The 15,462-nt window shown below is 38.3% G+C and overlaps 1 protein-coding gene across 1 annotated transcript in view; it reads right to left on the bottom strand.

The window, feature by feature from the left end:
- The window catches only part of ANTXR2 (ANTXR cell adhesion molecule 2), a 156,448-nt gene that overhangs the window by 87,843 nt on the left and 53,143 nt on the right, over positions 1-15,462 (bottom strand). Inside the window, exon 12 of the mRNA XM_065877428.1 lies at positions 434-529. Within this exon, the coding sequence (XP_065733500.1) occupies positions 434-529 (96 nt within the window). The remainder of the gene's footprint in view (positions 1-433; positions 530-15,462) is intronic.

The raw sequence follows: 15,462 nt of genomic DNA, 5'->3' as shown, positions 1-15,462 counted from the left end.
TCTAAGAGGCAAACAGAGAAGGTCCTGAAATAGTAGATCTTTCAAAGAAGTAATGAAACATTCAATAAGCACTGAAAAAAAACCAAACTGACAGATTATCAACCTCTCTCAATGAATCCAGCAGAACATATCATTCAATTTTCTTGAAATTCTTTTGTACTTGCATGGAAAACCCTTTATTCCTACAACCTGTCCTACCTTCTTTTCCCCTTCTTCCCCCAAATCTGATTTTGAAGCCTTTTTTTGATGAAGTTTTATAATAAACATTTATTGGCATGCATGAATACAATTTATTATAATGACAAAAACTATTAAAATTCAATTTGCTAATTGAAACTTTGCTGTTGTTGAATATTGATGCATATTTCAGCCTTACTTTACACCTTGATGTTTAAAAAAAAAAAGAGTAGGATTTCAAATCCTTCTCACTCACCACTTTGCAGCAAAGGGGCCAAAACCACCACATCAAACCGATGCCCAAGAGTAGCAGTAACACCAAAATAGCAATGATGGCTGCAATCCCACTAGACTAGAGGAAGCACAAAACAAAAACAAGGATGTCAGCAAAGTTTAGGGTCAAATCCCAAACACATATTTTTTAAGGAAGCATCAGAAAAAGTTACAGAAAACATCATAATCTTAAACCAGATTTCTCTCATATTCCTTTAAATTCTATAAATTACCTTATACTCTATTTATATTATATTTTACTTCATTACATTTATATAATCTATTAAGTATATTATAATCTATTTGTATTCAATTTCCTTATATTATATTTCATGTATATTAAGATAGGCAGTAATTAGTATAAACATCTTCCAAACTGTTTGAAATTATGCCTTAAAAAAAAATAGGAAAAATCACAATTTGGGTTTGTGCGAATGGTCTGTACGGTCCCTACCTTTTGTCTCTGGGAAAGGATTATTCTGGTTACAAGCATGATTACCTCTAGGCAGAATTTATGCAGAATTTTCCCAGACTTTTTGATAATGGAAAATTATTTACTTTATATATTTAAATGGTAGGACAAGATGATTATCAAAAATCACCAATCAGGTGGCAAACCAACAACAATCGTTCTTGTATGCATCAGAAAAGAATGCAACCTCATGCGTTCATATATCAGAAGACTTCTCAGGGCAGCTCAAGCACTACCCACACAAGAACCACACTGGTGCTTTTTCACTTTCTAATGACGATCTCCTCCAGGTCTAACACCCCTGCTCTGGGCTCTGCCTCTGACCCCCTTCTTCTACCAAATACCTACACATCCTATAAGGTTTAGCTTAAGCCACTTCCTCAGGAAGACTTCCTTGTACCTTCTGGCTAGAAAATGCCCGTCCTTACTGTACAAGGCATAGTTCTCTGTACTTTAATCTTAGCATTTATCACAATATATTTACTGATTTATTTGCTTATTTATTTATGATGAACTACAATTTTTATTTAATTTGTCTTTTCTATATTCACTGTGAGCTCTAGGAAGGCAGCACTTATGCCTAACCTACTTAATAATGTGTACTCTATGTCTGGCACTTAAAACTATTTACTAAGAGAATGAACTCCAAATAAATAAGACTGAAAAAGCCACAAAAACAAAGAAGAGTGTTTGTTGAATTTTTAGTGCAGAGATAAAGTTTCCAAGAGAACGAGCTGTCTCTTCCAAACCACTGCTCTCCAGGATCCCCAGTAATCATGTTTGGTTTGTGGGGATTTTTTTGGGTGGGGGGAGGGGAAGATTTCAAGGCAGAAAAACAAAACTGTAAATAAATCAATACACTGTCTGCGTGGAAATTTGGGCCTTTATAAGGCAGCTTTTCAGGGATACATTTCCTATCATTCAAAACAAATAAGTAGTACAAGCCCAGAAGTCAAGGCAACAGCCACATTTAGCCCAAGAGCTGACAGAGAGAAAGGCTGAGTGGGAAGAACCTATCAGTTTCCATCTTAGAATAGCATTGTCTTAAAAATTTTAGTCTGGAGGTCTAATTTTAAGCAAGTTGTTTAATTTCTCAGGGACTCCACTTTCTAATCTACAAAATAAGAAAGTCAGTTGTTCCCAAAGCATAAACTCTTTGTGGCAAAGCTATAACCAGGCTATCTCTCTTAAAAAAGCACTGCACACATTAGCATATTTTTAAAGCCCTGAATGGCTCTGTAGTAAAAAAGAACAGTCCAACTTATATCAACACAGGTCAATTTTTTTTCTCATAACATTATCAATATCCTATAGAACTCAGATTTCCTAGAATCCATTTTGGGAAATGTTAGGATTGATCAAAGCTAAGAGACTTTCAGATGTTGAAGCAACAATGGTGGTAGCATTTAATTAGAACATTTTATAATGGAATTTGAATTGTAATACATAATAACCTATGCATAAAGAGATAATGATTTTTATGTAAACAGTTATTTGTAAATAACTGAAAAGAGAAGAGAAGGTACTTTTCAAAAGTATTACTTTAGGGAGTGCTAGCAAAATATACTTGGTATAGCTAATCACAAAAATCTTGAAATGTGTGTCACAGTTTCCCTATATCATTTGTTAGTATCACAATGGAAAAAAAAGAAAAAGTGATTACCATATATTGACTTGGAAACTATCTCCAAACAGATCAATTTTCAAAGATGTTGATTACTAACAGCACTTCAGTTTTAGTAAATCCATTAAAAAAATAACTTTAAAAATAATTCTCAAAGCAGCATAGACCATAAAACGTGTATTAATTTCAGAAATTTTTTTAGGAAAAGATTAAGAATCAAGTATACATGAACAATTAAACCTATCCTTTGATTTCTAATTTTGCATCTGGATGCAAGAGGGAATAACCATACAAGCTATTTATGTAACTAATGTTAGGTTGCAAATGAACCAAAACAGACACCATCAAAATATCACCTAGAATCCTTGAGTATGTCATTTAATTTATTTTTCAGAAGACAACAAAAATAACTACAGAAACTTCACACACAGACACATACACATACAATCTTCATGAAGCTCTAATATTTACTATTAGACCATTCTTAAGGCACTTCAAGATGTTACCACATATTTACCATAAAAAATTAATTTAAAATTTAAGAAATGAGAAGACATGCAGTCATCTTGCAACTTCTTGATGTACAGTTTGGTAGAATGAAAGTGTAAGCTCAACATGTGATCACTGATGTAACCTAAATGTCTAAATCAGTGTCTTGCACACAGAAAGTTCTGTGTGTGTGTGTGCACGCATGTGTGTGTGCATGTGTGTGTGTGTGTGTGTGTGTCAGAGAGAGAGAGAGAGAGAGAGAGAGGAGATAAATACTTTATAGGAAATTTCCTGGCACATATCTAAGTTCTCTGTCCTCAAAACCAAAGAAAGTAATTCAGAGCACACAACAGGATACTTATGAAAACACTCAAAGTGCAACTTTCTACACAGAATTCTAAACGTTCACGAACAAATCATACAATTCTCCATAGGCTTGATTATACTAAGCTCTGAAATCTAGACAAACAAGAATATAATGGGAAAAGAATGTCAAAGAAATACATAGAAAACTATGATATCTTATGGGAGAAGTGTTGTCAAATGTATAAATTCATGATCCCATCTTCGAATATAAGGCCTTACATAAGATAACCCCGACCTGTGACCATTCATGTATGGAATGAATGCAGCCTTCCCCACCAGACCTTTCCCACACGAGGATCGAGCCACGGCATCCATGGAAATGCTCACCATGTGGCTGTGCACACCACTTCCAAAAGGGTTGTATGAACATTTGTTTTCCCTTTTCTTAGAATTCAAATCCTATGTTCAGAAATAAGGACGTGAAACTGGAGGGTGTGAATATGCTAAAAGTTTAGTGGTTAGTTTTTTCTTTCTACAAATGTGTCATGAGCAGGAAATTCGGAAAATCATACTGACAGAATATAAAGTAGATGGGCTGGCCATGATAGGCAGTCAAAATTCTTGGATTTTCTTTCAAAAATGCCCCAGTTAGGAACACTGACAAAACATTATGCACATCCAGATGCAAACATACATTTAGTATAATAATATTATTATCTCAACTGATTCTGAAATTAATCTACAAGAAAACTGACTATGAAAATACACACTTTCTGAAGACCTACAGACTTAATCTTTATCACATTTAAGAGAAGCATGATGGAAAACAGGTCACAGTAAGCAAAGAATTTAATGCAACCCGAACTTGCCATAAACATAGCCCTGGATGCCCCGGTTCCAAACATTAGCTCAGTTCACTGCATACAAATCTAGGCTTTCCCAGTTCCTTTGTTTTGATTTGCCAGAGCCGTTATCAGAGCATGAAAGACTTCAGCCATGAAAGGGAAATAATTTCATTGCTCACATAACTTTATAAACAAATTAAGGAAAGGTCAAACACACAGATTTCAGTCCTATGAGCAGATACTATGCTGGCAAACTGCAAAGTCAGATGAAACTAGATCTGGTTATGCAGAGTTATGTATCATAGGTGGAAACTAAAAGCCTCTCACCTCTGTTTAGGTGTGCTGCTCTTTAAACACTAGGCAGTTAAAAAAGCTGCCAAAGCTATAATGTTGCACAAGTCTTCATGAAGCCCACAGGTTAGTTGGTGGGACAACCCTTGAACACACAATCATAAATGTGAGAAGTATGGAAGGAGGGTACAACAGAAACAGGGCAAAGCAGGAACTAGCCTGGTCTGGGGTTCTGAAAGGACCTCCTGAGAAAGTATAAGAAAGCCCAGGAAGGGAGAGGAGATCGAATGAGTGGCTCATTGCAAGAACAAGAAAAGACAACTTTGTCTGAAAAATAGAATTTGAGAGGGCTTGGTAGAACCTGAAGCAGCTGAAGAAAATAATGAAACACAAATTTCTGGAAAGCAGTAATCCTCTTTATAACAGAGAGAATTGGCCAATTGTTGGGTTAATATCCATTTGTTAGATGACCTTCCAATCGGCCATTTGTTGGATCAATTCTTCCTAGCTATAGTTCTGAACAAGTAGCATTTTCAGATGTCTACAAAGACAGTTAGCTGAGGAGTCCAGTTGGAGATTTAGTACCTAGATGTTGGCCAAGGCTTTGAAGCCAAAACTCTTTTAAGGGTTAAGCTGGGGACACACCAGAACCTTGATCTTGATTTTAGGGTAAAAGGAATATATTTTCTAGTCATCCTGGACACATTCAGTCTTTGAACTTCATCTGCATCTAATTTCCTTTTCTTCATTAAAAGGAAGTTATAATGTACAACGAAAAACTTCACTCCGCCAAATAGAAATGAAATTCTAGCTAACAGAATAACAGACGTATGAAAACAAATCAGAGTCACTACTGTACTTGCAAAACAACTATGGGAAAAGAGGAATCACGCAAAAATTTCAAAAGTGTGTGAATAGCCTGTTGCAATCTATCTAGAAAATAATTAATCACAGCAACCACATTAGAATAAAACAGACACAGAAGTGGGGAACTAAATCTCCACAATTTTGCTTCCATGAATTTAGAGCTAGGGGAAGAAAAAATAGTCATAAAAGAGGTGATGATTTCATTTACTAGATTCTTTTGAAATATTCCATAACAGGAACTAGCAAACTAAGGCCGAAAGGCCAAATCAGCTCATCTGTTTCATAAGATGCCTGGCAAGCTAAAACAAATTTTTTACATTGTACATAGCTGAAAAAAATTTAAAGAAAAATATATTATCAATACATGAAATTCAAATTCTAGTGTATATGGTATGTTGAACACAGCCATGCCCGTTTGTTTATATGTCTATGGCCGCCTTTGGGTTACAATGGCAGAGTTGAGTAGTGTAACTGTATAGCCCCTAAAGCCTAAAATAATTACTATCTGACCCTTTACAGAAAAAAATTGCCAACCTCTGTCTTATATAAATCAAATTAGGACCTGGTAACGAATGGAAGATTGTGCAAGTATTCAGGCCAGGAGAAGACAAACTTGGGTTCAATTCCCAATTCTAGCATTTACTCGACTATGAAACTGAGCAAGCAATTTAACCCCAGGGCCTCCAGGCTCCAAGTCTCCCCTTTCTCGGGGGCAGCAAAAGCTGAAATCAGCCAATATTCTGCTCATCAAGCTGTGTAGCATGCTGAGGGTTGGATCCACCTACTAGCAGAAGCATCTTCTAATGTGTTTGCATCAATGTGCACTAAAGATTGGAGGTGGCTCTCTGTTCCTCAGTTTGCTCATCTGTAACATTCAGGTAATAGTAATAGCCTCCTCTTGAGTGGTGAGAATTAATTGAAATCATGAAGTGCTGAGCACATGTGTAGGGCTTGGCACAGTGTCTGGCACTTAACTAGTGCTTATAAGATTTGTTCTTAGTATTATTATTCTAAAAGAATCAGAAGAGCAGTGGCTCCAAGGGGGGAAAAAAGGCATCTTGCACTGAATGTTTTAAAGCGGAGACACATTTAGATCTTCTGAGACAGACGAAAAGAATGGACTGCCTAAGTCTAAACCCTCCTCAGATTCTAGTCTTAAATCTTTTAAGTCCAAACCTTAGTTTCCCTACTTTTAAACTGAATATGCCGGTACTGTCATTCATTCCTTTAACAAATAATTTTGGAGCACCTGCCTCGTGTAAGGATCAGGCACTGAGAGGGAGGCGATGAGCAAGGCACAGACTGCAGAGAGAGGCCGAGAAGTAAACAGGAAATTACAACCCAGTGACATAAGTGCCTTAGTAAGAACGAGCCCGGATGCTCTTGGAGAACAGAGGAGGTTCCTTATTTGTGAGATTTCCACAAGGATTAATCAATTGCTAAATAATGGTGTTTCATTTTGTTTGGCTTTTCGAATGCCTGTGAAGAGCCAAAAGCATCATCTAAGAATGAGTAAGATTACTAACTTCATATCTCCTAATTATCACATCCAAATATGCCTGAAAGGCTAGGTATCACGTAAATACAAGGGCGGTATTTATCATCATATTATCCACTGTCGTCTTCTATTCTGAATAGAGGTGTAATGCACACATCTGCAGATACTTTCTCATCAACTCCATTCTCACTTTCTAATTCTATAAAACAGTGATATTACTACCACACACCAGACATATTTGCATATAAATCAAAATAATGGTTAAATCTAATTAGAAAAAAAGAATTATCCTGTGGTTATGTAAGTCAAATAATTATGCTGTACACCTTAACCTTATACAGTGCTGTATGTCAATTATATCTCAATAAAACTGGAAGGAAAAAAAACCTCTAGCCCTTTGTCTCAGCAGAGTTGAGTTCAGTCTCTCATGAAAGTGGAAGATTTTCTTCCCTTCATTCATTTTAACACTGTGTACTGAAGTTTAGGAACCACAGACCTGTAGGATGAACTCTAAGCTCTGTTTTTGTTTTTTTTTTTGGCCATGGATAATCTGATCTAAATTTTCTCTTTCCAAGCTTTCCTTCCACTATTTTTACCCCAACCAAATATATCTACTTTCAATTTTTTTAATTCAGTTTTTATTAAAGTATAATTGCTTTACAATATTCTGTTCGTTTCAAGTGTACACTATAGTGATTCAGTATTTTTGCAGATTATATTCCTTTAAAGGTTTTATAAGATAATGGGTATAGCTCCCTGTGCTATACAGTAAATACTTGTTGCTTATCTATTCAGTATATAGTGGTTTATAGCTGTTAATACTGTATCCCTAATTTGTCCCTCCTCCCTTCAATTTCTGTTTGCTATTTATCTGTAAAATGGTTCCCCCTCCTCTCTCTTTGCCTAAGACCTGCTCTCATTTCAAGACCCAGTTTATCTCGGTTCCTCCATAAATACAAAACATTTCTCTAGCTTTCCTTCCCTTCTTGCTCTACCTACTAAAAGCTCCTTTTTTTTTTTTCATTAAAAATCATGTGGAATTTGGTTGACTTTTTCATTCCATACAACAGCTCCCAAATGTGCACCTCCAATCCAGACCTCTTTCTAGAACTTCAGACTTGTGTATTCAACAGCCTTTCTGACACTCCCACTGAGATGAAAAATGGACATCTTTCACTCAACATTTCCAAAACAGACCTCCTCATCTTTTTTCAAAAACGTCTCTACCTGATGACAACTCATCTTTCTAGTTACTCAGGTGAAAAAACCTGGAACTGTCCTTATTGTCTTTCTCTCACACCCGTATCTAATCTGTCTAGGTATCCGGTAGACTCCACCTTTAAAATATATTCAAATCTAACCACTTCCCACCATCTCCCTTGCTATCTGCCCAGTGGAGCCACCATCCCCTCTCCTAGATTACTGAACTAGCCACAGAATTGGTCTCCAGGTCTCCACTTTGGCCCCTACCTGCAAAGTCTATTTTTGCACAGCAGTCAGAATGATCCTTTTAAAACACAGTCACACCGTGTCACCTTCACCTCCTGTTTCACTTAGAAAAACACTCAGAATCTTACAATGACTTACAAAACTCTCCATGATCTCTCCCCTCCCTCCACGCTCTCCTACTCATCTCAGGCCTCCTTCCCCAGCTACCTCCACTCTGCACACTGGCTGCCTTGCTCCTCTTTAAACCAGCCACATACACTCCCATCTTAGGCTCTGTTCGAGCTGCTCCCTCCGCAAGAACACTCTTCCCTTGCATGGTCTTCAGGGCTCACTCCCTCACCTTCCTCAGGGCTTTGCTTAAATCTCTTCTCAAGGGAAAATATTCAGATGCCTTATTTAATATAACAACGTGCCGCCAAATTTTCTCTCCATCTCTGACACAACTGATGTTCCTTTTTCTGAAATCACCTTACTCTTAAAACCACCTCGAGTCACGTTACGCTCCCCTTAGAACTAGCAAGACCTAGAAAGACTTCCTCTTTCCAAGAAGCAAACAACCTGTACATTCCAAATGAGTCATTAAGCTTCAGCATCCCTGCACACAGAAACTGTGCATGGTTATAGGATGCAGACAAAGATTTGTTTTCCTGCTTCTGTGAAAGAGAGGTGAAAAAAGACAGCTGGAGGTACAGAATAGGAAGGAGGATGGAAAAAGAACCCCATTTCAGTGAGCAAAACACTGAGATATCATATACCACAAATGTGTGTAATCTCAACCACATCCTGAGGGACCAGGAAACCTACACATTACAACATCCACAAAACCTATAAATTGCAACATGAATTGAAGATAAAAAGGGGCAAAAAACAACTAGCTATTTTCAAAATAAAAACAGTTGTTGTTAAAGAGTTATTATCCAGGGAATTCAATAGTGATCCAAGAGTCCATATCGATGCTTGTTTTCCCAGCAATGTTTTCTTACAACAAGAAACAAACTATCTCTCTACAGATAATATCGCGTTGCTTTGTTTTGTTTGCTGGAGGAAGGATGTCTCTCAAATTAAAATATCAAAATATAAAACCATAAAATCATGAGATGGAGGTGGCGCCTTCAAGATGGTAGAGGAGTAAGACGTGGAGATCGCCTTCCTCCCCACAAATACATCAGAAATACATCTACATGTGGAACAACTCCTATAGAACACCTACTGAATGCTGGCAGAAGACCTCAGACCTCCCAAAAGGCAAGAAACTCCCCACGTACCTGGGTAGGGCAAAAGAAAAAAGGAAAAACAGAGAAAAAGAATAGGGATGGAATCTGCCCCTCTGGGAGGGAGCTGTGAAGGAGGAAGTTTCCACACACTAGGAAGCCCCTTCACTGGCAGAGATGGAGGGTGGCACGGGGGAAGCTTTGGAGCCACGGAGGAGAGCACAGCAAAAGGGGTGCAGAGGGCAAAGCAGTGAGATTCCTGCACAGAGGATCAGTACTGACCAGCACTCACCAGCCCTAGAGGCTTGTCTGCTCAGCCGCCGGGATGGGTGGGGGCTGGGAGCTGAGGCTCCGGCTTCAGAGGTCAGATCCCAGGGAGAGGACTGGGGTTGGCTGCGTGAACACTGCCTGAAGGGGGCTAGTGCGCCACAGCTAGCAACAACGGAGTCCAGAAAAAATCTGGACCTGCCTAAGAGGCAAGAGACCATTGTTTTCGGGTGCACGAGGAGAGAGGATTCAGAGCACCAGCTAAACAAGCTCCAGAGAAGAACACGAGCCACAGCTATCAGCGTGGATGCCAGAGATGGGCATCAAACGCTAAGACTGTTGCTGCAGCCACCAAGAAGCACAGCTCACTATCCACACCTCCCCTCCCAGGAGCCTGTGCAGCCCGCCACTGCCAGGGTCCTGTGATCCAGGGACAACTTCCCCGGAAGAACACACAGTGCGCCTCAGGCTGGTGCAATGTCACGCTGGCCTCTGCCACCGCAGGCTCGCCCCGCATCCGTACCCTTCCCTCCCCCCAGCCTGAGTGAGCCAGAGCCCCAGAATCAGCTGCTACTTTAACCCCGTCCTGCCTGAGCGAAGAACAGATGACCTCAGGTGACCTACATGCAGAAGCGGGTCCAAATCCAGAGCTGAACCCCAGGAGCTGTGAGAACAAAGAAGAGAAAGGGAAATCTCTCCCAGCAGCCTCAGGGGCAGTGGATTAAATCTCCACAATCAACGAGATGTACCCTGCACCTGTGGAATACCTGAATAGACAACGAATCATCCCAAATTGAGGAGGTGGACTTTGGGAGCAACAGTAGACTTGGGGTTTGCCTTCTGCATCTAATTTGTTTCTGGTGTTACCTTTATCTTAGTTTTTTATTTAGACATTATTATCACTGGAAGATTTGTTTATTGATTTGGTTGCTCTCTCTCTCTTTTTTTTAATATATATATATTTTTTTCCTTTTTTTTGTGAGTATGTATATGTACGCTTCTTTGTGATTTTGTCTGTATAGATTTGCTTTTGTCATTTATCTTAGGGTTCTGTCTGTCCGTTTTTTGAGGGATTTTTTTTTTGTTTATTTTTTAGAATAGTTATTAGTGCTTGTTATCATTGGTGGAATTGTTTTTTCGTTTACTTGCTCTCTTCTTTCTTTTTTAATTATTTTTTATTTTTACTTTTAATAATTTTTTTATTTCAATAACTTTATTTTATATTTTTTCTTTCTTTTTTTTTTTGCAGTACGTGGGCCTCTCACTGCTGTGACCTCTCCTGCTGCGGAGCACAGGCTCAGAGGCCATGGCTCATGGGCCCAGCTGCTCCGCAGCATGTGGGATCTTCCTGGACTGGGGCACAAACCCGTGTCCCCTGCATCGGCAGGTGGACTCCCAACCACTGTGCCACCAGGGAAGCCCTCTTTCTTTGTTTTTCTACCTTTTCTTCTGAACCGTGTGGCTAACAGGATCTTGGTGCTCTGGCCAGGTGTCAGGCCTGAGCTCTGAGGTGACAGAGCCAAGTTCAGAACATTGGTCCCCTAGAGACCTCCTGGCCCCACAAAATACCAAACAGCAAAAGCTCTCCCAGAGATCTCCATGTCCACACTAAAACCCAGCTCCACTCAACAACTGGCAAGCTACAATGTTGGACACTGCATGACAAACAATTAGAAAGACAGGAACACAACCACACCCATTAGCAGAGAGGCTGCCTAAAATCATACTAAGGACACAGACACCCCAAAACACACCACCAGACGTGGTCCTGCCCACCAGAAAGACAAGATCCAGCCTCATCCACCAGAACACAGGCACCAGTCCCCTCCACCAGGAAGCCTACACAACCCACTGAACCACCCGTAGCCACGGGAGGCAGACAACATAAACAACAGGAACTATGAATCTGCAGCCTGCGAAAAGGAGACCCCAAACACAGTAAGTTAAGCAAAATGAGAAGACATATAAATACATAGCAAATGGAGGAGCAGGTAAAAACTCACCAGACCAAACAAATGAAGAGGAAATAGGCAGTCTACCTGAAAAAGAATTCAGAGCAATGATAGTAAAGTTGATCCAAAATCTTGGAATTAGAATGGAGAAAATACAAGAAACATTTCCCAAGGAACTAGAAGAACTAAGGAGCAAACAAACAAGGATGAACAACACAAAAAATGAAATTAAAAATTCTTTAGAAAGAACCATTAGCAGAATAACTGAGGCAGAAGAACAGATAAGTGACCTGGAAGATAAAATAGTGAAAATAATTACAGTAGAGCAAAATAAAGAAAAAGAATGAAAAGAATTGAGGACAGTCTCAGAGACCACTGGGACAACATTTAACTCACCAGCATTCGAATTACAGGGGTCCCAGAAGAAGAAGAGAAAAAAGAGGGACTGAGAAAATATTAGGAGATTATAGTTGAAAACTTCCCTAATATGGGAAAGGAAATATTCAATCAAGTCCAGGAAGTGCAGAGAGTCCCATACAGGGTAAATCCAAGGAAAAACACACCAAGACACGTATTAATAAAACTATTAGACATTAAATACAAAGAAAGAATATTAAAAGCAGCAAGGGAAAAGCAACAAATAACATATAAGGGAATCCCCATAAGGTTAACAGCTGATCTTTCAGCAGAAACTCTGCAAGCCAGAAGAGAGTGGCAGGACATATTTAAAGTGATGAAAGGGAAAACCTACAATCAAGATTACTCAACCCAGCAAGGATCTCATTCAGATTTGATGGAGAAATTAAAAGCTTTACAGACAAGCAAAAGCTAAGAGAATTCAGCACCACCAAACCAGCTTTACAACAAATGCTAAAGGAACTTCTCTAGGCAGGAAACACAAGAGGAGGAAAAGACCTACAATAACAAACCCAGAACAATTAAGAAAATGGTAATAGGAACATACATATCGATAACTACCTTAAATGTAAATGGATTAACTGCTCCAACCAAAAGACAAAGACTGGCTGAATGGATACTAAAACAAGACCCATATATATGCTGTTTAAAAGAGACCCATTTCAGACCTAGGGACACATACAGACTGAAAGTGAGGGGATGGAAAAAGATATTCCATGCAAATTGAAATCAAAAGAAAGCTGGAGTAGCAATTCTCATATCAGAAAAAATAGACTTTAAAATAAAGACTATTATAAGAGACAAAGAAGGACACTACATAATGATAAATCCAAGAAGAAGATATAACAATTATAAATCTATATGCACTCAACATAGGAGCACCTCAATACATAAGGCAAATGCTAACACATATAAAAGAGGAAATCAACAGTAACACAGTAATAGTGGGGGAATTTATCACCTCACCTACACTGATGGACAGATCATCCATACTGAAAATTAATACGAAAACACAAGCTTTAAATGACACAGTAGAACAGATAGATTTAATTGATATTTATATGACATTTCATTTGAAAACAGCAAATTACACTTTCTTCTCAAGTGCTCATGGACTATTCTCCAGTATAGATCATATCTTGGGTCACAAATCAAGCCTTGGTAAATTTAAGAAAGTTGAAATCATGTCAAGTATGTTTTCCGATCACAACGCTATGAGACAAGATATCAATTACAGGTAAAAAACTATAAAAAGTACAAACACATGGAGCTAAACAATACACTACCAAATATCCAAGAGATCACTGAAGAAGTCAAAGAGGGGATCAAAAAATACCTAGAAACAAATGACAATGAAAACAAGATGACCCAAAACCTATGGGATGCAGCAAAAGCAGTTCTAAAGGGGAAGTTTATACCAATACAATCTTACCTCAAGAAACAAGAAACAACTCAAATAAACAAACTAACCTTACACTTAAAGCAATTAGAGAAAGAAGAACAAAAAAGCCCCAAAGATAGCAGAAGGAAAGACATCATAAAGATCAGAGCAGAAATAAATGAAAAAGAAATGACAGAAAAGGTAGTAAAGATCAATAAAACTAAAAGCTGTTTTTTTAGGAAGAAAAACAAAATTGATAAACCATTAGCCAGACTCATCAAGAAAGAAACAGAGAAGACTCAAATCAATAGAATTAGAAATGAAGAAGTAACAACTGACACTGCAGAAATACAAAGGATCGTGAGAGATTACTACAACCAACTACATGCCAATAAAATGGACAAACTGGAAGAAATGGACAAATTCTTAGAAAAGCACAACCTTCTAAGACTGAATCAGGAAGAAATAGAAAATATAAACAGACCAATCACAAGCACTGATATTGAGACTGTTATTGAAAATCTTCCAGCAAACAAAAGCCCAGGACCAGATGAGTTCACAGCGAATTCTATTAAACATTTAGAGAAGAGCTAACACCTATCCTTCTCAAACTCTTCCAAAATATAGCAGATGGCAGAACACTCCCAAACTCATTCTACGAGGCCACCATCACCCTGATACCAAAACCAAAGATGACACAAAGAAAGAAAACTACAGACCAGTATCACTGATGAACACAGATGCAAAGCTCCTCAACAAAATACTAGCAAACAGAATCCAACAGCACATTAAAAGGATCATTCACCATGATCAAGTGGGGTTTATCCCAGGAATGCAAGGATTCTTCAATATATGCAAATCAATCAATGTGATACACCATATTAACAAATTGAAGGAGAAAAACCATATGATCATCTCAATAGATGCAAAAAAGCTTTCAACAAAACTCAACATCCATTTATGATTAAAAACCCTCCAAAAAGTAGACATAGAGGGAACTTACCTCAACATAATAAAGGCCATATATGACAATCCCACAGCCAACATCATTCTCAATGGTTAAAAACTGAAACCTTTTCCACTAAGACCAGGAACTAGAGAAGGTTGCCAACTCTGACAACTATTATTCAACATAGTTTTGGAAGCTTTAGCCACAGCAGTCAGATAAGAAAAGAAATAAAAGGAATCCAAATCATAAAAGAAGTAAAACTGTCATTGTTTGCAGATGACATGACACTATACATAGAGAATCCTAAAGATGCTACCAGAACTTACTAGAGCTAATCAATGAATTTGGTAAAGGAGCAGGATACAAAATTGATGCACAGAAATCTCCTGCATTCCTATACACTAATGATGAAAAATCTGAAAGAGAAATTAAAGAAACACTCCCATTTACCACTGCAACCAAAAGAATAAAATACCTAGGAATAAATCTACCTAAGACAAACGACCTGTATGCAGAAAACTATAAGACATTGATGAAAGAAATTAAAGATGATACAAACAGATGGAGTGATATACCATGTTCTTGGATTGGAAGAATAAATAATGTGAAAATGAGTATACTACCCAAAGCAATCTACAGATTCAATACAATCCCCATCAAACTACCAATGGTGTTTTTCATAGGACTACAACAAAAATTTTCACAATTTGTATGGAAACACAAAAGACCCCGAATAGCCAAAGCAGTCTTGAGAACAAAAAATGGAACTGGAGGATTCAGGCTCCCTGACTTCAGACTATACTATAAAGCTACAGTCAACAAGACACTACGGTACTGGCACAAAAACAGAAATACAGATCAATGGAACAGGATAGAAAGCCCAGAGATAAACCCATGCATATATGGTCACCTTATCGTTGACAAAGGAGGCAAGAATATACAATGGAGAAAAGACAGCCTCTTCAATAAGTGGTGCTGGGAAAACTGGACAGCT

This window comes from Phocoena phocoena, chromosome 5, assembly GCF_963924675.1.
Source record: "Phocoena phocoena chromosome 5, mPhoPho1.1, whole genome shotgun sequence".
In the NCBI taxonomy this organism is placed as follows: domain Eukaryota; kingdom Metazoa; phylum Chordata; class Mammalia; order Artiodactyla; family Phocoenidae; genus Phocoena; species Phocoena phocoena.
This window is presented reverse-complemented; position numbering and strand designations above follow the sequence as displayed.